At 40.9% G+C, this 24,995-nt stretch overlaps 1 protein-coding gene across 1 annotated transcript in view; it reads left to right on the plus strand.

Moving 5' to 3' along the window:
* Positions 1-6,258: 6,258 nt before the first annotated feature.
* LOC149289590 (partitioning defective 6 homolog gamma-like) overlaps positions 6,259-24,995 on the plus strand; it is a 37,719-nt gene continuing 18,982 nt past the window's right edge. Inside the window, exons 1-2 of the mRNA XM_089490451.1 lie at positions 6,259-6,330; positions 17,791-18,013. Coding sequence (XP_089346577.1) covers positions 6,259-6,330; positions 17,791-18,013 — 295 coding nt within the window. The remainder of the gene's footprint in view (positions 6,331-17,790; positions 18,014-24,995) is intronic.

The raw sequence follows: 24,995 nt of genomic DNA on the forward strand, positions 1-24,995 counted from the left end.
TTACTGGGGGGATCTGTCCCCCCGGTTCCTACGCCCATGGTTATCTGGAATCGAACCAGACCTTAATCAGTCCTTGGTCTTGACTTAGATTCAGGGTAGGTTGATGCCTATCCCATACATGTTTAAGTTTCCTCACTGTATTACCTCACAGCCCCTTCTCATAGGATGCTGTTCCATTTATCTACCACCCTTGTAAAACATCCTTACATTACATCTAAATCACTGACCCTCTAGTCAAAAGCCAAACTGTGTTTTAAACTCGCTCTAAACTTACCTATTGTGCAAAATAAAAAGACTCCATCACACACAAAACAAACATATAATTAAAAGTCTACCATTTTACTATGACAATAAGTGTCATTATAATTAGTCCCATCTATTACTATATATGTATGCACAATAAAAAAGAAAATTGTTTTGGGGCGGCATTGACGATTGTCAGGCAAATAATACATTTTTCCATCAGCAATTATTCATATTGGCCACCAGTAAATACATTATGTCCCTCTTCTGAATAATTTAAACCTTGTTTCAAAGATTAGATCTTCACAAAAACCCGAACAGCTGCTCAATATATTTAAAGACCATGGTGAAAGACATAGACATTGTGTGTACATTTCTGTGTTACCAACAATATAATCTGTCTGTGTTTTTTGAAGGATTTAAGTGTTGAAAGTTAAAAAGGGTGATTAAGCAACATGCGATGGAGCCCTGAAGGGAGCCCATATGGGGGATCACAAAGACACAATTGCATTGCTGTCACACCATAGACCATCCAGAGGGTACATGGAATGTTGTTCCTGGGGTCAGGGTCAGTGACATACACAGTCACTCATTTTTTACGCTTTGTTCTGAAACAAATTAAGACAAAGGAATCTATATACACCCCACAATAATGCCAAAGGGGACAACTTAGATAGCTAGATGTTGAGCTACTTGTAGGATCTGGGTGCACTTCCTGCCTAAATTCTCTGTGTGTGGATTTGAAATGTACTTTATTAAAATAATTTAATAAAATTAGAGGCATTCCAGTCCCTTGGGCTTTAAGTAATTCAGGCACCCCACAGTGCTTTGAGTGATTAATGGCTCTTTACTCTTCTAGCTCTTGGCTGAATCCCTAGCCTTCTTTTGAAACGGGACAAACTACTTATGGGCTTTGATTTAAACACCTTGTGCCACACCTGTAATCCATGTTGGATGAATGCCTTAATGGCCACTGTCCAACAATGGTGTTAGGTCATTAGCCCTCATGACCAACATCAAAACGAGCCTACCTTTCCTGATTATTTTAACAGGAACATATACCTGGCAGCTGTTAGTGGAAGGTGAGAGATGGTGGTTTTATCTACTGATGGGATTAAGCAGGTTGGAGCTCACCAGTACCTAAATAATCAGGTATCTTTATAACTACTAATTGTCAGGCATCAACTGTTCAAGCAAAATACCTCCTAACTTCAAATGAATTTATAGGTAGTCCCTATTTAAAACAAATGCATTGTGTAACACTTATAATGGACACAGTAAATAGTCACTGAGCATAAATTTAATGAGACAGAATTCCAAAAGGTAAATGAAGCATGATAAAGACCAAGAGAGGCCTAATGTATTTAAAGCATTTGCAAACAAGTATACAAAGACTTCTATTAAGCAAAAGCACCAGGTACAACTAAACTGATCGCAATAGGAAGGCCTGAAGGTGAAATCATTCATTCATGCAACCTGGAGATTGAGGTAACAATTAAATTGACATTGCCGGGCCCTAATTTAATTACACTGCTTACCTTTAGAGGGGAACTCCCACCATTTTCACCATTGTCAGTAGGCTAGGGTGGGATTAACATGATCTCGTGCTAGAAGCGTCTAGGGAATTGTCACAAATATAGATGCATTTTGTAAGAACATTTGCCGCCATTTGTGGCCATCTATGCCCGGCTACGCGAGCATTAAAACATATATCCAGCAGTCGGCTGTACTTACATCATCAGGGGACCGCTGACAAGGGATACCTTAACTTCCTCTTTCCATCATTCATGCTAAACTTGTAAATTTGGATTAATACAAATTTACATTTTAAAAAATGACAAGTTCATTAATTTGTACGAATGCCCAAAAATGAGGAGGGACCCCAACGAAACAAGTGAAAATAAAGCAGAGAGCTCAGAATTTTCTTCTGCATTTCGTTGCATTTACATTTACTCTCTCTCATGCTCCCTCTTAATGCCACCCTACCTTCTCTGTGTCCCTTTTCCGCAGCTCCACTTCTTCTCGTCTCTTCTTCTTCTTCTGTCATTTTTTCTTTTCTCTTCTTTCTTTGTCTGCTTCTTCCATGTATCAGCTCTGTTAGCGGCAAAAGGGCAGCACTTCCGCAAACACACTCTCTCCTGATTGGAGGAACGGGGGAGTGGCTGTCCTCATGGTGCGCGTCATAGCTCCACCCTATTGCAAAAGTACTCCAAGAGGCCAGAATATTGCAGATGGATGTGCAGAGAAAGGGCATTCTGCACCTCTATTTCTCCGCTAATCTGTCTGCAATATTCTGGTTTCTTGGAGTACTTCTGCAAAAGGGAAGAGTCATGGTGTGCACCGCGGGGGACAGGCTTTCCCATGTTCCTCCAATCAGGGGAGAGGGCTTGTGCAGAGGCTCCGCCCTTTTGTGGAAGTACCTTGATAACGGAGCTGATACGGCGGAGAAGCAGACAAAGAAAGAAGATGGAAGAGCAAGAAGACGCAAGAGAAGAAGTGGAGCTTCAGATAAGGAGTCAGGGACACGGTAGATTTCATAAATATAATTTAAAGGCTCATATTTACATATATCTAATTTGAAAATATTGTTGAAACAAGAGAAGGCATGGGTGAAATAAAAAACAGCTCTGTAGAGTTACATTGGGGTAGGCAAAAAAGGGATTCTGGTTGTGTTTTCAAGTGACCTCATAACCGAAACCAAATGAATGGTCCAATGAGTAGAAGGGTTCTTTTTGATTTCTATGGTAATGAGAGCGCTTTTTTGAACATTTACATGTCTTCTATGAGTATCATATCCCGGCTGACTCACCCACCTGTGCTAAACCTATAGGGAAGCAGAACAATAAAAATCGAAATATACCGGTAGATTTAAAAAAAATGTGTCTTTGTTAAAGTGGTCACTTATCAATGTATTTTATCATCAGGCCAGGATTATCTGCTGACCTCATACATCACAAGGAACCACACAGGTGGTTCAGCACAAACCAGCCCTCGGCCAGTTTGAGGTTTGCAAACCCTTGGACTGCCTGGAGAACAAGAAAACATAAAAACTAAGCACAAAGGACAAGTATCATTTTTCAAAAATCCAGTATTTAATCCAACTTTCTCTTTTTGTTCATAACAAATGTATTTTGGGAAGCATCTTGCTACAATTGTAGCAGTGTAAACACATACTAGACAGAGTTCTACCACGCTCCCAGACTTCTTTTGTCTGTGTAGCTGAAAAGCTTTCCTTCTTCATTAACATATGTATGTAAGCCTGTGCATATTTTGTTTCGGTGTGGTCAGAAAATATATATCAATGAGGTTTTTTTTGCGGTATCTCACGCATTCCCTAGTTGTGTGAAGGTCTTTAAAACATGCTACAAGTGTTGTGGGTCCGCAGTGGAAACCGAATCCTGGGTCTTCCTATTCTAGAGCTGTATACCCCACATTGGGATACATAGCCTCTTCTTCCCTTCCCAGACTGGAGCCTAAAAAGGGTCCAGATCTTCTAGGACCCAACCAAAGGAGAAGCCCAAAAGACACAGCTCACCACAAAAAGCCGAGTCCTTGGGAACCTAGCTTCAGTGCTCCATATACAAACTCAAACACATGTACACAAAACATGCCTGTAAACATGTGAAACACATGGTCCCAGTCTATAGCTAGTGTTATAAAAATGTAGCCCTTTACACACCAGCCATAGTCTATGGCAGTAGGGGAAAATAAAAAGTGCACAAAGGGTCCACAATGATACTTGGTCCTCTAACCATACAGTGAAAAGTGAAAGTGCCATGGTGGACCCAACTGGAGGGCCAAGAATACATTGGGCTCCATGGCCTTCCCAGCCATAAGGCCAGAGGACCAACCTTTCCCTCTCCCACAGTTACTCACATGATTTTAGGCAAAAAGGCAATTAATCTGAAACATCTGTGTTAAAGTTACTCAGAAACACATTACGGACAGCTTTCTTTGCAGTGTCTGCATTTAGTACTAGTGAATGCTACATTTAATCATTTAGGTTACCTAAGAGAGTGACCTGGCTGTACCATGAAGAATCTTGTGGACATCAACATTGTGACAATAGAAACTGCCGGGAATCGTGCTCATGATTTGTTAAGCATCATTATCATTATTTGTATATAATTCTCCTCAAAAAAGAAGGGAGCCGGTTTTGTATAAGATTAACTCTGCTTTATACAGGGCCATCCAGGCAGTTCTTTTTCCGAGGAAAGCTCGGTGGGCTTGGCCCATCATAACGCATAGTGAAGCATGGGAGCTGACCCTGCGATTTTCCTGCAAATTTCAACTTTAATGAACAAACTCTCTGGAGCGGAGAAGGTGGGAGGATAGCTAGTGACAGGCGAAAAAGGGAGTAATCAGCTCAGGCAGACTGTTGGCATCAAAGGGGGATGGTGTGTGTGTCAATGTTAATCACAGGCTTCTCGGAACAGGCAAAGGATTCCTTAACACGAAAAGGGAGGGAGAGAACCAGTGACTATGTGAAACTAAGTTTGAGATATGGGGTAGACACACCAGAATTCATTTGTGTGTTAAGAAATAGCTGATAAGGACCTAAGAGAGAAGAAAAAAAACCCATAAACCTAGAGTAACCGGTTTATATAAATCTACACCAATATAATGGTACAGCTTTTGTATAATTATAATGAAGGAACATTACACTGAATTTGCAAAGAAAATATATTATCGTTTTAATGGCCAATGGGTCAGAAACAGCTTTAAGTCCAAAATGGTTCGGAGTCGTGATCCCCAGCTAGGCCAGCTACGCCCCCCCCCCACTAGCCACAATCCCATGGTTGGTTGGGAGTGCTGTTGGGGATTGTGATTAATCAACTAGTGGGTGCCATACAGTTATGTTGCCGGTTTAACCCTTTGTATGTCAGGGGTATATTATTTGACAGTTATGAGGTTGTGTCAGAACTGTTTTTGTACCAGTATTTCGAGTTTCTCATTGTCATCATTTTCTGCACATGGGGAAATTTATGTTACTATGGTTGTTAAGCTTAGTGCGAGAACTGCAAGGGAGAGTTGGAAGGAGAGCTGGGAGAGTTGTCGTTTAAACGCTCACTTGGCTTTTCATTACGTATGGTCGATACCAGCAAGTTCCTCCAGTGTAAAGGGCCAAGCTAGCCCTGTAAAATGCATACTTAAACGAGAAATGAGGAAACTAAAGAAATGTAGCCGATTTTACTACACATACAGGGTCAACCAAGCTCATTCTGCAGTGGGAGCTCAGTTGTCTCTTCGTAATGTAAAGTGAAGCCAATGAGCTTAGACACAACTCTCCTGCAAACTCTCCATTTAGTGAATAAACCCAAGTGATCGGGGTCTGAGCTAGCCCTTGATGGTTTCTCAGTATAGTCCTAGTTGGGATGTGATGTTATGTCTGAGCTAAACACTGTGCACCATCTACAGGGGGGGTGGGGGTGTTAGAAAGATTGTCCCGGCCCATTATGTCCTAAATCTATACCCACTTGCTGGGGGGAGGCTTGTTCTCCTTATCCTGTTCCCATGGATTCAGATTCACCATCACGTGATCTGTGAAAGCAATCATAGGCTGAGGAGATGGTAGGACCCACGCCGGCACTCAGACGTTACTATGGTAACAGCACCGCTTTTCCGGGAAAGCGATAAAGTAGGAACGAACAGCCGGCAGTAGCTGCACCGGCGCAGGGTGTTCTTGAGTCTGCAGCGAGCGCGCACATGGAATAAGGGGGCCGGAGCCCGTGTGTGTGTGTCTGGGCGCTGCGTTGCATTGTGACGTCACCGCGTTGAGTTCGGGAGTGATCATTCCAAACAGGAGCAGCGGCGGCGCTGTGAGCGGATCGGGAGTCACTCTGCAGTCCTGGACACCCATCTGCCTATTGGAACATAACAAAGCGCGCTCTATTGGCATCCATCAACCCCCATCACCCGGGCAGCTGGAGATATCAGTGACCCCGGACCCAGCGCGGCAGCCGGGGAGGACTTAGCAGGGTGGCGTTGGGGAAGGGGGGGGGCAGAACCGCGAAGATGAATCGAAGTTTCAGTAAGTCGCAGACTCTGCGCTATGTGGATAGCAGCGCGGTGGAAGTGAAGAGCAAGGTAAGGATCTCGGTGAATGTGCGCGATCGTGCTGTGAATGAATGAGGGCGCTCGGTGCTGCGGAACTTGGTCGCATCTCTTTTGTTACTTGTGCGGCGCTCACTTGGGGAATGCGAAGAATTCATACACGATTGAAGTGCACGACCCATTCATTGCTGAAGGGCAGTGTCCGGCTGCGCACGGGTTAATCTGTCCAACATACTGTCTATACAATGTTTGGGGCATTCGGCTCAGCATGCACCTATCCTATAGATCCTTTCTATATAATCTCTCTTAATCTAGAGCAAGTATAACCTAGATGTGACAGAAGGATAATGGAAAAAATAAATTTCGAATGAAAACTTATTTTATCTTTATTGTTTTTACTTTATGGAGTGGTTGCTAAGTGGAGCAGCTTCTCAGCAGAAGTGGTAGCGTTTAACCGATGAAGGACTAAGCCTATACATCAAGTAATATGGGCAGACTAAACAGGCCGAACGGTTCTTATCTAACGTCAGATTCTATGATTGCTTGGATAAACCCCACTACGATTTGGAGAATGTGGTATATGTGATTTATTATGCTCTGCGATACGCCATCCCGTATCGTGACAACTGCCGTTGGGATTGTTTATGGAGAATGGAGAAGGCTTGCATGGTTTGTGAATGCCTCCCTTTAACATCATGCACATGTTGTGTTCTGTATGTCCTGTATACTGCCGGCTGGCAGCTGGAAAGACTCTGCAGAGACACATCAATAAACCTGGGTTTGTTCCATTCACCCGTCAGAGGCCTGGAGAGAAAAAAGTATTACTCTGTTGGATAAGTGGAACAGCCTCCCAGCAGAAGTGGTAAAGGTTAACACAGGTAATCTAAACGTCCATGAGAGCGGCCGGCATATGGCTATCCTACATCTAAGACGAGGCCAAGGACTGATGAAGCAGGAGAAAATACTCAGACTAGATGGCCGGATAGTTCTTATCTGCCATGAAACTTTTTGTATAGTTGATTCTTCCGCGCGTGTTGGAGACCGTGGCGCTTGTTATTTAGAGATGATGCGGCTTTCGGGTCTGTTGATGGCCGATCCTAGACCCCGCTGTTCTCAATGTTTGTAGCTGCCTTCCACACCTCGGTGAGTCAGTGCGATGCTCTGCGTGGAATCATCTGCAGGGCTTTCATCCGCTGTCCTGTTTCAACTTGCTCTAGAAGCTCGGCGCGGTTGCGGAGATCCGGCAGGGTAGTAAGCACGTGTGATAGGGCGGATGTGACATCACTTGCAGATCAACATCTAAACATAACATTAAAAATTATGATTATTTATTGTTTTATATAGCGCCGTCATATTCCGTAGCACTGTACAATGGGATGTAACCCCATTAAATAATACCAGCCTCCCTGATGATTTCAGTTTACAGGCGAGTTGAAACTTTCCTATGTGTTATGATGTGCCTTCCCTACAGGGTGGGCTGAATTTGATGGCGCTATATAAAACAATAAATAATAATAATAACCGGCCCTGTACAATGCATAGTTCACATGATTTAACTATTCATTATGGAGGGCCAGCCAATCCCTTCTTGTGAATGAGCCCTTTTATAGTAAGTCACTTGCTCGAAAAGTTTAAACAAACTGGTTTAGTGGCCACCCCCCTCCGCTGTGAGAAGTGAACATGTAAGCACTACTCTAAGAAATAACGTGCAAATGCTATGTAGTAAGATCAATGTAATATTGCTACTCCATTAGCACTTGAATGTTTGGGATGTTGCCCATGACAACTAAAATGCTATGGCCCAATGCCCTGTCCAGTAAGGTGTCATGTGACATGGTGAGGGGAAAAGAGCCAGGGCCATTCACAATGAGCAAGGACCGCAACTCCCATAATGCTTAGCTAGCATCGGATTGGCTGAATACGGTTTGAATGCCATGAATGTTATGGCCCCGCCACAGGTGATGAGCTATCTGTCGGCTGCGCGTGCTATAAATACACAGCGGCGTCTGATTGGCCAGTCTGTGGATGGAATGAAGTATTTCTTTATGTATTTGATGAGTTTGGAGAATGGCATTTATAATGTTACATCGCTTTTATTAGAGCTTGCACAGGTGGAGCAACAACTATTAAACTGTTCTGATTGTAACCCTAGATGGCTCACATTGTCTTACACGCGATACAAAGTGACAACCAAACATGAGAGAATTATTTCTTTAAAGCCATTAAAGTGCATATGATGGCTGCGTTGTCCCTTTAACTTGATTAAATAGCATGTTTGAAGAGCTACTAAACTTCAGGAAATCTAGTTTGGTTCATGATCAGATTGCCCATTGGGAAGTGGCTAGTTGGCCACTGATTTGGTTCTATTTCTTGTGATAACATACTACTATAAAAAAAGCCTCTAAAACTATTACATCAAATGAGCCTCACAAATAATTCATATTAAAGTAATTTTATAAGTAAATGAATTATGTACCTGTTTAAAAAAGAATTAGTTATTCTCATTAGGAGAATCTGCAGCTCCAGAGCTGCAGAACAAGTCCTCTCCATGGTCCTCTTTTCACACCACTTCAAACAGCCAATCAGTGACGTGAAGGTGCTCCCATTGAAATCAATGGGAGCACCTTCTGCGCATGCACAGGGGTTCTTGTTGGAACAGTGCTCCCAGTCAACACTTGGCTTGAAGCTTGGCAATGAGTAATTCCACACATGAGGCGGAGGTGTTCGGCCGAAGGCATCTCCTATAAGCCTGGGCACTGGAGGTCGGGGAAAGAGGCAATTATAGCGGGGGGATGTGGAGGAATGCATTTGCAAATCTGAGAAAATCACAATCTAAAGGGACGTGGCTATCATATGCTGATAAGTGCACGCGGGGACTGCAGTATCACTTTAATAATATAAAAGAGCAATTAAAGAAGGCTAAAGGTGTCGGTTAATGCCGTTTCCTGGGACGCACTAGCCACGATGTTGGATGTTAGAGCCTTTCTACGTCTGTACCATAGATGAGAATCTCGGCAAGGTTCATGTTTGAAGCCTGCTGCTGAAGGAGAACACGTTGGGAGCACGCGAACATGCGCCTCTTCTGCCTGTGTCTGCATGTACGCACTAGATGCATGGATGTTTATCGCCTAGCGATGTTCAGGTGCTACCAAGAAAGTAAGATTTGTCTTCATGGAACGATGGCCATCACTGAGTGAGGGAAAAAAAAATAGAGCAATTATTCTGGATACGTTGTAGATCACAAGACTACAACCTGTTGGCTTATAATAATTCTACTGCAACCTTTAAAAAAAAACAACATAATTTCTAAGGCAATCAACCAAAAATGATCTTTAAGAATGTGATGGATTTTGTTGATCGTATTTTTATATCTAAAAATGAGTGCAGACTTAAGAAGAACTCTCACCATGCTTTTTTAATAAATGACATCCTTGCTGAAAGGATTGCTGGAAAAGATGCAAAGTGTAACTTCATGTGTGGACTGTTTGATGTTAGCGCTTGCTAGTACCACCCTGTTATGTCTAGTTAAGGAAGTCCAGGGATTGGAAAATTTAGTTTGGATCTAGGAGCCCGTCAAAAAAGTTAGGAACCAGATTATTTTTTTCTCCCCCCCCCCCCAATCATGTTTTTATTTTCCTGGCACCCAGGGTTTGTGGAGCCTTAACATACACTAACATACATTTACTCACTCTAACACCGTACAGTAACAGACACACACTAACATCTTATGCTCACAAACACACTATAGTAACACACGCTAGCACCACACTCTTATACACAAGCAGACAATGGCTACCAGTGTATCACATGTATAAAACTACACGCAAAAACATTGGACACATACACACTGAATCAGGCACTAAAATACAGTGGACATACTGACTCCAGCACTACTGTATACAAACCGTATACACATACACACATGGACTCCAGCACTGTACACTTACACACTGATTCTGACACTATAGCACACACACTCGTATCCTCTGCCATCACGAATCCACCACCCTATGCTTTCCTGTGGGTGCGTGATGAGGCAAGTGGACCCCGCTGGGAGCCTCATGGAATCGCTACCGGGCGCCCCCGCAGGAAAGCGTGGGGTGCCAGATTCATGATGGCAGCCCTGCAAAAACCTGGGTGCCAGGAAGTGGTTTCTAGTCACCATGGCGACCTGAGAAAGTCAAGAGTAGCTTTTACTGCAGACCATGAGCACAGAGGGAACCAGGAGCTAAGGACACCCGTGCACTTTAGGTGAGCTTTCCAGCTCACTGCTTCACTTAACACCTACCTATTAAGCACACATCAGTATGTGCACTATTCACTCAATAACTATGCCGCTAAAAAATCCTTTAAACAGTAATTGGTGTAACATACACCATTTATATTTGCATATTCCAAACCTACAGAGTGTGCACTCTGACACGCGCATATGTTGCGCTTCTGGTGTGTCCCTTTCTAGTGCTTCCAAGAATTCCGATATTCCGGCAGCTGTTCCGTCTTCCTGTGGGGAGCCAGCCCTGTGTGGAATACATGCCTACAGTTTCCATAAGTCAACAAGATGACCTACAGAACGTGTCCTGGACATTAAGTGACCTCTTTAGATGTAAAAGAGAGGTTACTTCTCTAAAATAGAACACGGGAAGCTTCTCCTAACAGACACAGATGCTATATATATATATAAAGCTGTAGGGAGATGAATAATTGAAGGAGATTTGTCATGTTACTTTGTAGTTTGTCTCAGTAGAACGTCGGGGTCTACAGGCCTTTTTATGCTGTTTACACATTATTAAGTTTAACAGCCAGTGTCATCTGTCTTGTAATCTGCTGCCAGGCCGTCGTACATGACTGCTTTGTAAATTGACCAAGTATGTGCGTCTGTCTCTGTTACAGTCTGTGTGTTCTGATTGGGTTGTGTGAACGTTTTGTTGAGCTGCCTGTGCTTTCTGGTAAATGAAGCCCAGGACAGAAATGTGCAGATATTCACAGAAATTAGATTCACGCTTCAATGTTATTGCTTTTTTTATGTACAATCTATTCTTTGACTTGGTTAGAACCCATTAGTACAGAATCCAAAAAAGCCCCTTTTTGAACAAAGACTTGTAGTTTGATAATAAAGCATGTATCGTTTCTGGGATTGTGCTAACGTAGCTGGGCAGTCATATATAAATTTTGCTGGATCTCCCCTCTAGTGCCAAAACAAAAGTTTACCCTAGAAGGGCAGTAATCCATTAAATCGCCCTTGTCTTCTACTAATGCACGTTTTGATAAATCCAATCAACCAAGTAGCCATGACTCCTAGAAGTTTAGATCTGGATCCTACTTTCTACATAAATTTCTCCATCCCAGCACTAATCGTGGGTTTACCTTATGATTTTCTTGACTGGTGTTCGCATGCCACCCATCATCTAATTCATTCTAAGTAAGAGTTCTCGCACGAGTGCACTGAACCAATTTGCACTGACAAATCAATTCAGTGATTTAAATTAAATTCAGAAATTAAAACCCCCTTCGGTGAACCTGTCATAATCCTACCATTACACCTGTAAATTCCCTTGTACAGACATAATTACCCCCTCATATATTCATCCTTCTCTGCCATTTACATAATCCTGTCTTGCGTACCTATAATATCAGCTACATTCCTTAACCAAAATCCCCCTTTTCTGCACCTAATTCACCTTCTTCGTCTGTGATCCTTTTTCTTCTACCTGTCCATTAGAAAATGGGTAGCTTCGCTTGTCTAGGTGTGAGAAGGACGCTGGGACAGATCTGCCATAGCTTCTTAATATATCATCATAATATCAATTTATAAAATGTCATCAATGAGGCAAGACAAATGTTGAGTAAGGTTTTTGTTTTTCTTGTTCATCATTTTATTGAATGCATTCTGTACTATTTTTAAAAAGCCATTTCCATGACAGTCCGGGTGTGCAGCACTCATTCACTCACTCTGCTTTCAGTCCATTCAATTGGCCTATGAGTAACAGCTATAACATGCGACCAGCTCTTTTAATGGGAGTCAGTAGCGGCAGGCAAGCCACTTTATGCTATAAAAATAACTCGCTATACATGAGTTACTTTTTGTAGGTTGAAATGCCCATTTAAATACAGTTACAATGCCTGCCTTACCCTGACTCAGCTCTGTAAAGCAGTCCTTTTAAAAACTACAGATCTGTCTAAAGGTAATTAAGCACAATAATTGTTGGCAGTAAAATGAATACAATATTGTTTTTAAGAATCTCTTTGATTTCCTCGGAGGTTTGGCTGGTGCGCAGGATGTTTTAACATGTGATAATGTTACTGTCATTTTAGATTGATAACTTTCTTCACTGTACCCTATTGCAACAGCGATACAGAATCTACTGTATATAATTGAATGTAATGGATTCTCATTATTGAGCAATATAGTGTTGTTGGTACTTTAACAATTCCTTTTGGCTACTTTGCAAACAAGGTTTTCTGATTTTTATTCGGCTTGTCCACAATTCCCACTAACTCTATGGCAGGGGTGTCCAACCTTGAGCCCTCCAGCTGCTGCAGGACTATGTCTCCCATAATGCTCTTTCAGCTAAGGGGCTGGCTTAGATTCGAGATGTAGTCCTGCCGCAGCTGGAGGGCCGCAGGTTGGACACCCCTGCTCCTATAGGGTACCAGGGGCTTGTGGTACCAGCCATTATGGCACAGTTGCCTATATTCATAACACAGATGGATCCCTTTTTGTTTGCATGCACTATTGGACTAACGTGTATCTGTTCTGTTCTATAGTCTAAAATTCTAAATATTTTTTTTTTTTGGGTCATCTTTTTCTGTATTTCCCCAGTTGTGTGGTTTTACTGTTACACACACATGGGATTTTAAAAGTATACAATTTGTCAGCAGATAAGACCTATTCTCTTTGCTTTATAACTTGCTTCTTTGAGAACTGTACATGCGAAAAAGGAAACCTAAAGCAAAAATTGTAGGATATGTGCTTAAAAAAAAATTACTTTTGGTTCTCACCCTGTTTCTTCTCATTTACTTAATATGGCGATGCCCATTATCTAATATTTTGTCGTGGTGAGAACAATCCATGACATAGCTTAACATTATTAGGGGTAGAAGTCCTTGTAATCCGGTTTTGGTTCTCATAACATATAGGTGCTGTAAGTGGCGTTAAAACTGTGATAAGTGCTTAATGGGTTATTGGTTAAGGATATGTGTTCCAGTCTGAAAACAAATGCTTGCTTTAGATCGTATCACATATATGACCTGTCCCTGCTTGTATAGGCTATGGGGCTCTATAGGCTCGTTAGAGAGGTAACCTTAAAGGTGCCTTTCCACGTAAACTAATGAATGGAACTCTTTCGTAATTAAGACAAGTTTTAGAAACCTTATTCCCAGTTCTGTTGAATGCCCAAACCCTTCCCAGAAATATTCCTTTGAAAAACATGTTGCCTCATTCTTAATTTTTTTTTTTTTAATTTAACACTAAATTTTCATGTGACGCAAATGCAGCTTCTCAAAGATTTATGGTTGTATGTGATTAAGCCTTCAGAGGAAAGACTAAAAATGAAAGGTCTACAGAGATTTATTAAGATCTCCTCTTTTTGGCGGAGAGGAGTGTGCTCGATCATATAAACACTTTTTACGCTCCCAGAAGTGAGTGTAAGTGATCGTTTACTACTACTACTACTTGTTTGGCCATTATGGTATTAGGATGAAATTCACATCTATCACCTTTCCAAATTCATACATTTAATCAGCACGCAGGTTTATTTTGGGTAAAGAAATATCAAAATAAGTCATTTATATATGTATTAGAAATGTTATATACCTCCCCGTTAAGTTGTTGTTGTTATATACCTCCCCCCCCTGTTACTAGGTTACTGTTTGGTTCAAGCAGCTTTCGTTAAGTCTTGTCCAGAAGAAGGGAGAGAACTTCAGGACAGAGAATAGAAAGGTCCCCCTCCCCCCCATCTTTTTTTTGTTGTGTTTTGGTTTTTACTCAGTATTAAAAACTTTAAGGAGCAGTCGTCTAAAAGTAGATTTGCTGGGGCAATTTACAAAAATATCATGACATCTACTCCAAAATCCAGTCCCCATACCTAGATTTGCACAGTAAAGAAGATTATGTGATGCCTGCGTTGGGTGTTTTGATTTGGATACCTCTTCAAGTAGTTTAGTTAAATACATTATTCCTTTCATTGATTTCTGTTCGCTTCCTTGACTCTTACTGTCTCTAAAGTCCAGGTTCTGAAATCCGGCTACCTGTATTTATAACATTGTCCAGCACTTTAACTCATTACGGATTGTGCACAGTTTGTCAGTATCCAAGACTATATAATCCATTAACCCTTCTCTGACCTTTCTCCAACATATCTATATCCTTCTGGAGATACGGTCTCCAGTGCTGTACACAATACTCCAAGTGAGGTCTCACCAGTGATCTGTACAACGGCATGAGCTCTTCCCTCTTTCTACTGCTAATACCTCTCCATATACAACCAAGCATTCTGCTAGCATTACCTGCGGCTCTATTTGAATACATTTGTTTGCTTGGAAAGCTTGATATGCATTAAAATGTTTGAATTCTGCTGATCTGTTTATAAAACTATTAAAAAAAAAAACGTGGTCACTTCCTTCTATAATAATAATAATAATAATAATAATAATATCAACATGTTAACCCCTTAATGACAATTGCCGGTTCCGGCACGGCACGGAAAAACAAGTCGATTATGACAAATGACGTGCCAGAACCGGCACGCCTTTAAACGGGTGCAGAAAGCGATCTACGTTCGCTTTCTGCACCCAAACGGCGTTGCTGTAATGCCTCGACCTCGAGGCATTCAGCAACGCCACGATCGGCACCAGGGGCCATGTCTGGCCCCCCCCCGGGGCGTCAACAACCGCCATACATTGTATGGCGGCGGACGCCCGTTTTAAAAGCGTTTAGGAGGCGATCAACGATCACCTCCTAAACTTAAATGGTGTCGCTGGAATGCCTCGATCAGGAGGCATCCAGCGACACCAAACACTTACCTTTGGATGGACTGTGACCGCTCCGGAGAGCGGTCACAGCCGCAGCTGCCGGTGATCTTCGCCATCTGCAAGATGGCGGCGGCCCGGGAAAAAAAAACAATAAAGGTGAAAAAGTTTGCTAGACGGTCTCCTGACATTCTAGAGAACTCTGGCTCCACTTGCAGGTTGAATACAGGTACTGCATTCAACCATGCAAGTCAATGGAGCCCAGCTTTCTAATCACAGTGTGATTAGTAAAAATAAATTAAATAAAATTAATAATAATTAGAAAAAAATAGTAAAAAAAAACAGTAAAATGTAAAAATAATTTCCCACTGATGTCACTATCAGGGGAACCTTCAAGTTGAAAATAAAATGTACATTTTTTTTTAAAAAAGGCAAAAAAAAAAATAATATATATATAAAAAATATATTTTTGTGAGCAAGTCCTAAAATTAGCACATTAGCTTAAAACAATTCTCACATGGAAAGAGTTAAAATACTGGCATATTAAATGCCCATGGGCTGTCTACTTTTAAAAAATTTATGATTTGATGGGGTAAATTGAATTGGCCGGGTTCAACAATGTCCCAAATAACACGGGGGGAAGGATGGCCACACATCTAATTTCCAATTAGAAAAATGCACACGTACCAAATGTGGCCTTTTAGTTCCCCCAAAAAATGACAAACCCATGCATGTGGGGTATCACTGCGCTCAGGAGATGTTGCTGAACACATATTGGGGTGTCATGTGACAGCGGCATAAACCAGGAGCTGTAAATTCATACATAAAGTAGGTGTGTGGGGGAAAAATACACACAAAAAAATACTACTGCAAACTTTGAAAAAATTCTGGTGGTAAAATTTGTGCATGCAAAGAGTTAAAATACCAGCATTTAAAATACCCTGGGGTGTCTAGTTTTCAAAAATATATGGTTTTGTTGGGCACACTGAAATGGTCCAGCTCAAAGATGTACCAAATAGGGCATGGGCAGTGGATCCCCAAATGCCAAAGTTCAACATTGAAAAATGCGCATGTCCCAAATGTGGCCCTTTTGCCCCCAAACAGCCAGGCAAAATCATTCATGTGAGGTATCGCTGTACTCAGGAGATGTTGCTAAACACATATTGGGGTGTTTTGTGATAGTGACATATACCAGAACCTTTTAATTCATACCTGAAGTAAAATGTGTGTGGAAAAACAAATGCAAAAAAATGACTACCACAAAGTTTGACAAAGTCTGGTGGTAGATATGGTGCATGGAAAGAGTTAAAATACTAGCATTTGAAATACCCTGGGGTGTCTAGTTTTCAAAAATATATGGCTTTATTGGGCACACTGAAATGGCCCGGCTCAAAGATGTACCAAATAGGGCATGGGCAGTGGATCCCCAAATGCCCCAAATGTGGCCCTTTTGCCCCCAAACAGCCAGGCAAAATCATTCATGTGAGGTATCGCTGTACTCAGGAGATGTTGCTAAACACATATTGGGGTGTTTTATGATAGTGACATATACCAGAACCTGTTTATTCATACCTAAAGTAAAATGTGTGTGAAAAAACAAATGCAAAAAAAATTACTACCATAAAGTTTGACAAAGGCTGATGGTAGAATTAGTGCTTGAAAAGGGTTAAAATACTAGCATTTGGAATACCCTGGGCTGTCTAGTTTTCAAAAATATATGACTTGATGGGGTAAATTGCATTGGCCGGCTTCAAAGATACCCGAAATGGCACATGGGGGGAAGAATTACCAAATTTGGAAAAAATGGCTTTGAAATAGCAAAACGCTACCTGTACTTTTTGCCCCATAATGTGTAGAAAAAAGCAAAAAAACATAAAAACATTGGGTATTTCTAAACTCAGGACAAATAGTAGAATCTATTTAGCAGGTTTTTTCATTACCTTTTATAGATGAGTAAAAGATTTTTCAACTAAAAGTTAGAAACAGTCATTTTTTTCTAAATTTTTCACCATATTTTATACTTTTTTTTAATAGTAAATAATATGATACAATCAAAACAATGTCATCTAAAGAAAGCCCTTCTTGTCCTGAAAAAAACAATATATAATGTGCGTGGGTTCAGTAAACGGGAAAGAAAAAAAATTCCAGCTAAACACGAGCAGCGCAGAAATGTTAAAACGGCCATTGTCACGAAGGGTACAAAAAAAGTAAAATCAGCCTTTGTCACGAGGGGGTTAAGTTAAGCCCCACCTAACCATGAATAGACCATAGACTGATGTTAATACTTTGTGTATTTAGTTGTTATTTGTGACCTTACGCCTCGGTATAGACTTGGTGGAAGTGCTTCCAGTGTGCTTGTGGTGTCGCTTGTGAAAGTACTCTGCTAAACTCTCTGACCGTCATATTTTGTTAGAGAGGCCCTTAAACTCATCTTATACGATACATGTATGCCCGGGCACTACTCCTTTGTCCTCGTGAAAATGCGCGCGGATCATTTCTAACAGTTCACTATTGTTGTGTTTGCAGTATGGAGCCGAGTTCAGAAGGTTCTCGCTAAACCGCCACAAACCCGGAACGTTTGAGGAATTCTACAACCTTCTCCTTCACGTCCATAACATCTCCAGCGTTGATGTGATGCTTGGCTATGCGGACGTTCACGGAGATCTCCTTCCAATTAACAACGATGACAACTTCTGCAAAGCTGTGTCTAGTGCAAACCCGCTGCTTAGAGTATTTATACAGAGGCAAGGTAAGATATCGGTTTGCCGTATGCATATATCCTGCAAGACTGTGTCCGAGTACACGTGGTCGGAGAAATAGTAAGTATCTGGCTTGAGCGAGGAAGCTGCGTATCTCTGCGGTATCAGGACCTCGCTTGAATAGTAACTATAACGTTAATGGTTGATACATTTTCAGATGCTGCTTTAAGTATAGCATCATTTTATTTTCTTTGATTTACGGACAAGTATAAACAAGTCCAGATTTTTAAAGCCTAAGGCACTAGGTATCCAGCTCCACCCGACTCACATTCCTCTAGCCTTTTTTTTTTTTTTTTTTTTTACACCTGCCTTACTATGTCACCTCCTTTCTTCTCTATGGGGCTTCTTCTTTTTTGATCTCTAATTCTCTGTCTTTTATGAGAGTAAAAGACGGTCAATCAGGACAAACCGTTCGTCTCCAGTGTTCAAAGTGGAATAAAGAGACATAGCAATTGTTTTGGGTTTTTTTTCCTTTTTTTTTTCCTTTTTTTTTGTTTTGTTTTTGTGGATATTTTTTTTTGTTTAAATAAACCATATACCCCCAAGATTAGTCCTGAAAGGCTATTGGCTAGTTTCGGCTCAGATTGCAAACCACCATGAAGAGGTTTCCTGTCGGAATCTATAATTTTGAGGGCTAACTAGCATTGCATGGACATCCCGCACTGCTCTGTTTATACATTAACCCATTAAATGCCTGGTTGATGGGTGAATACTTATTTATTACAGTATGAGAAATAATTTTGTTTCGTAAGCCGTGTAAACCTGACTTTTCTCGGGGCATTACTGCTTTTTTAAAAGCCTTTATTTGCTGTTTTTCTAAGTAACATGGAGAAACTCGTTGAGCCCCTGCGAAAAGAAATGAGGCAGTAATGGTTGCCACGTGGCTGCAGATAACACGGAAACTTAATTTCATTTAGGGACAGCTCCTTTTGTTTTAACATTCGACATTAGTCATATGACCTTGTTTGTAGGCCATTTTATCTGTGTTTATTTCAAAGTAGACACTGTTTAGTTGTTAATGGGTAATTATTCATGTATGAAACTCATTTTTAGGACACTTTGAGATGGTGGCTTCTTATATACAGGTACAAAATTACAAGACTTCTCTACTGAATAGTGATCCTAAATATTTAGCTGTAAATTAAGCCCCATGTTATACCTGAGAGAATACAGTATCTGGTGCCTTTTTGTGTTGAAAATATTGGTTTCCTTTCCTGCTATGCACATGTTAGACACCCGTCACTTACGACGATTATGTTTAGTTTTGAACAAAATAAAATAGATCCCTTTTGAAATGAGGGTAAATCCGTAGGGATCTGCATTTGTTCTCTCCGCTTAGTCTTACTTGCTGCTGGTTTTGAGATGAATACAGTTACCGGTTTCCGTCCGCGTTTAAGTCTGGCTTAGAATGTTGTGCATGCACGGACGCGCTGTTCCTCTCCCCCCGCTGCGTGACTTCTAGAACAGAATACACATTACCAGCAGCTGGACGGGAAGGTGCGGATCAGCGTGGCTCCACAGCATGCAGGCAGGAACCCGTGATGCCTTGTCTGAGAGCTCGATTCCGCCGAGCAAGAGGGTTCCACAAGGAAAAGTAAAGCCACAGATGTGAAGCCGGTAGTACCATTACTTCAGTACGCCACACTATTCTCTTCAAAACCACACAGCCTGCTTTAATCATATATACACTCGAGTTCTGCATACTTACTGTGGACACGTCGTTCTTTATATCCCCGGCCAGATTACCCCTTTGGGCTGCATTCAAATCAATGTGTCCATGCATGGTCCAGTTTCCTTCTTCTTCGTTAGATCACCTATACGTATTTTTATTTCATAAAGCCAATTAGGGATCCCCTAAGGCCATGTTAATTTGTGTATAAACACTTCACCGTGCCATCGCCAACATCAACCCTCCCTTTGTTTTGGAATATTGAAATATTAGTAATGTTGCCCGTAGAATTGTGAATCCCTGCCCTACCCAGACCTGGGCAGAATCCGGGTTGCATTTGGATGATATCGGTTTCCTGTTACTTGTGAGTAAGGCTTTTTGTATCCTGTTCTCAATAGACAATGAAGTATGGAGATTTAATAGGGGTTGCCTTGGGCGAAAGTGAAAATAAGCAAAGAGTAGCGGTTTTCGCATTCTTTAACTTTCCTTTGGCATCTGTTACTCAACGGTCACAGGTCACAGAACAGATTTACCTTTCTCTTCCTAACAGGGAAAATAAAGCTGTAAAATCTGAGGATTTTTCCCCCCAAGGCAAAATGTGTTTCCGTTCAGTCCAACCCAGAACAGGTTCTGGATAACATTTCACTACCTGCGATGATGGGATTCTGGCAATAGACGCGTTTCTCATTGGCATACTTTACCATGAGAGCATCAGGACATTTCTGGAGATGACTAGTGTACATAAAAACATCTAGATTTTCTGCACGATAATTTGGAGAATAGTAATGAGGCTGCGCTGCCCCCAAGACCAGTTTTAAATTTTAAAATGTACCATGCCAGGACCACTTTTTTTTTTTTTTTTTTTTTTTTTTTGAAGCCATAAACCGTTCCAGAATTTGCATCTCATTTTTAATTTAAACGGAAGGTGTTGAAGACCCATGACGTAAACACCAAGAAGATGTTTTAGGACCTAACTTAGCTGCATTCATGAATGACCGGCATTTCAGATATGAACATAAAGTGAAAACTACAGTGCTGTATATAGTAATTTAGGCTGGGATTAACAAAATCCTGATTTAATATACATTTGCTAACCCGCAGACCCAGAGGCGGCCATTGTTGCCAGTCACGTTATATATTTTGGATGACATCCTCTGCTCAACCACCTCATCAAGCTGATTCTTTATGGTAGCAATAATGAAGTCCAGTTTATACAATGAAATATTTCCCTCCATTAGTGTCAGGAAGGGTGATTTAGACTGAGGTATTCGATTGTTTACCACAAGGCAGTATGATAAGGAGGTATTTGTCTAGTAAAGTGTACTAAGAAAGCTAGAAACATGCAGTTTTCTGAAAACCTTACAGCAGGTTTGAACTGTTTAAAAAAGAAAAAAAAACAGCCCAATTCTTCTTGCGCACTGGGTTATAGTGTGAATGAGAAGATGTCTATCTATCTCTTTAAATAGGTGGTCTGTGGTTGGCTTTGCTTTCTATGCCATGGAAAAATATTTTTTGGTTTTTCCTGGAAAGTATTAGGCTAACGTTTTTGGAGAAAAACAAGTTTTGACATCGCTGGCATCTGTAAATCCTGGGAATTAGTGTAGCCCGTCCCTTTTACATGACCTGACGATGGAATTCTTATTATGTGATAAATCAAGAACCTTGACGTTCTGTCCATTTAGAGAGAAGCCAAAGGTCATGATACTTGTGTGGCCCCTGCTAGGAATTTGTTGACTGGTAAAAGATTTGGTCCATTTAGTCTGCCCACTTTTTTCTGCTGTAAATACTCGAGCCTTAATTAGTCCTTGGTCTTGCCTTAGATTCAGAATAGGCGTATGCCTATCCCATGTATGTGCAAGTTTCTTTGCTGTGTTAACCTCTACCACTTCTACTGAGAGGCTGTTCCACTTATCCATCACCACCTTATTAAACTAAAACGTCTTTACATTTTACATGTATACTTTTACAGTAGAGAAAAGGGCAAACTTTGTTTTGTGTGTGTATCTATGCATCTGTCACCAGGCCCCTTTGACATTTGAGATGATGTCTAACTATAGGGTGTTACTAATTATAGCCAGCAGGTAGAATTCCTCTGTGTTTTGAATCATTACCATGGATTATAGCATGTTCACATGAAAGCCCTTTAACCTGGAATTATTATACACTTTGTGACGTGCCTTTTTCCTGATACTTTACATGCACATACATTTTGTTGTGCTGTTGGGGCCATTACCATAGATCTAGAAGGTCTTGACCCAAGGGTTAAGGCTTTGCACATAAATAATCCTATGTGAGGTCTCCTACTGATAGCAGGTCACTGGTGTGTATATTTGCGCTAATTAATGCACCATCTGTTCCAAGTCCCAACAGCTTTATGGGAAGAACGCAGAAGTGACCTTTCAAATTCCTGAACCACTTAGAGTAGATCTGTGGCTTTATCCGGATTTTACATTCAATAGTTCAGTACCCTAAATAAACATTTCTAATGTTTATAGATCTAAAACACCAGAAACCCACCATTTGGATACCATTGGGGGCAGCTAGCTAGACTGGTTTATTCTTGCCGTTGTTTCTCCCTTGGTAACTTATTTAAACCTTTTTGGAGTGTTACCAAAAAACAAGACATTTATTGATACTTGTAAATTGTACCATCAAGTTCGATGCTTCTGGAATGGTATGATTGGAGCTTAGTCTTATACTGCCTTGTCCTAAGGCAGACATGGTAAATTCTCTTCTTGGGATCACTAAAGACCGGATCAGAGCCTGATGTAAGCACAGAATTCTTAGCGATGTGTTTGTCCAATCAAGTTTAAGGAAACCTATCTGCTGAAATACCGTGGATACATTTTTGAATGCCACTCACAAAACATGGCAAAGAAACGGGCTTAGAATAAAGGTAAACATAACTATGTAGTAGAAAGAAAAAGATAAATTGCATCTTTGGGCCAACAGGGCAAGAGCAAAGACAGCCCACCTTGATGGCCTAAGGTTTAAAACTCAACTGAGTTCCTTTACACTTGCACCCCACAAATGGGAAAGGCAACCAAGGCACATGTGTGAGCTGTTACACAGGAAAGACCAGGAAGACTTGCATTCGGGCACCCTGGATGACTTTTGATGGCAACGTGCCACCTGGACACGCTCCTCATGTCATAAGCATATATTTAAGCAAATGTTGTTCCCAGTCAGTCCATTATGGTGAAAAAATATATCCGAATATGGTTAATAAAGACCCCTGTAATGACTTTAACAGGTGGTAGTCTAGGGAGAGAATATGTTCTGAGAACCCTAAATAGTGATGGTCAAAAAGATACATAGCTTAGAATACCAGAAACTTGCTCTGTAGAAGCACAAATAATAAAAAACAAGTTGATCTTGGAGAGCAAATTGTTTTTCCTCTTATAATATTTGCTACAGTAAGCACTTTTACCCTCTGCTTAAACAGCCTTTCCTTTTTAAAACTGCTCCATTGGAAGATATTCAACAAAACTAATTTTTACTATTCAGACAAAATTAGACGTACTAGCGCAATGTGTAGGCACAGAAATATAAGGTTAAAAAAAACAATTGGTTCTGCCATATGCTTATTAGGCTTATATCAGATATACTTTTCTTTCTTACAGGTTCTCTGGCACTTTATTTAATAAAGAATCCCCTCCTGGATCTTTTTTTTTCCCCTTGCAGTTGGTATAGAGACTTTACTATCCTTTTACAAACCCGGGAAAGGATGATATACGACAGGGACTTACATTATCAAACCGGGAAGCAGAAGGAATGGGGAGGATCTAGAGTTTTTAGAGTGAGGTTTTAAACAAATGAATTTAACTAACCTGTCAGATGTCTACATCAAGGCCACCTCACATGTTAGGCGGATTTCCCCTACCGTGTTAAAAATCTGCTGAGAGGATGGGGTCTAAAGTTTTCAAAAGCTAAGAACTAGGCTAGCTGAGGTAGGACTTGGTTTTCAAAGACATCAGAATAAGGTTCATATTTTTTTTTTATATTCTCTAAAAGGCAATCCCTTGAGGACTTTGCTTCCTCTCATTGTCATGATCTGAAGGCAACCAAAGCCCGAGAAAGTACTTGGACCTAGTTTTGTGATCTATAATACTTCCCATTAGGTGACTAAATGTTTTCATGGAATTCCGGGTTCATTCATCGTTCCAGGAAAAGCATACATGTTTGGAACCTCGTATAAAGAATTGGAAGATCTTCTCCAGCTGGTGTCATCTTATTCTTAACCCACTTTTAAAAATTGCTGGTGGTGAGGTATTTGGCTAGAAACACTATGGGATATATATAAGGGACTTGAAGCTTAATTTAGGACAAGTCAATGACCATTGACCACCTCCAGTTAAAGGCTTTAGTTAATTTGCTGGGAGTTAATGTTACAGCACATTCCTTCAGGCAATATGTGTAGGTCCGTGACTTTATAAACATGTCCTGTCAGTGTAAGAGTGAGGTTGAGTGGCTGTGTTTAACATTTTTCTCTAGTGGGGTTACAATTTATTAGTCTTTCTACAAATTGGCTCCTCATTCTTAACCTTGCTTTCTCCTTAACCTTCTAAATGTTGCCCTCTGAGCATGTCACATACGAAGACCTGTATAGGGTATGTATGAATTAGATACTGTGCAGGTCCTATTGTATGCACGCTAGTCTGAAAAACTGCCTAAAAAGAATATAATAATAATAATTTTTAATTATTATTACTGGTTTCACAAACAAAGTAGCCTCCGGACCTGCATATGCCTTGCTGGGACTCGCTGCTTTTAAAGTCGCAGGCTTTAACCGCTTTGTGTTGCCATTAACTGGAGTACTTCTGTTGTAACTTACAACAGGGCTCACAGTCCTACTGTTTTGAGGTCCCTAAGCTTCTTGTGTCTTTTGGTTAAATGTTTTAGAATTTCATTTGCTTTTTAGAAAAATGTTGATTTTATTTAGAGCAAAACCTATATCTATATCTCTAATCTTTGTTTATGGCCAGTTCTGAGGCTTCTATGGTAGACTTTTCCCTCTTTAAAGATGTACAGAATTGACAATGTAATGTCTTAAATGTTGTTTCAATGGCAACTTTTGAAGTTCGTATAGAAGTCATGAGCCAAACAGCCAAATCTTCTAGGAGGTTAGTCCTCAAATGAAATGACAAGTAAAGTTACGAGCCAAGGCCACCTGGCTCCTGGGATTTGTCAAGCTCTGTGGTATACCATGTGCAGTGTAGCAGTTTTTAGGATATACAGAGAAGGGTCTACTGTGCCTAACAACTGATGACTTTTGCAGATTGTGTTCCTTTGCTTCTGGGGTC

The sequence above is a fragment of the Sceloporus occidentalis genome, unplaced genomic scaffold (genome assembly GCF_023333645.1).
Source record: "Sceloporus occidentalis isolate IW3139 unplaced genomic scaffold, rSceOcc1.0.p SCAF_44, whole genome shotgun sequence".
NCBI classification, from domain to species: domain Eukaryota; kingdom Metazoa; phylum Chordata; class Lepidosauria; order Squamata; family Phrynosomatidae; genus Sceloporus; species Sceloporus occidentalis.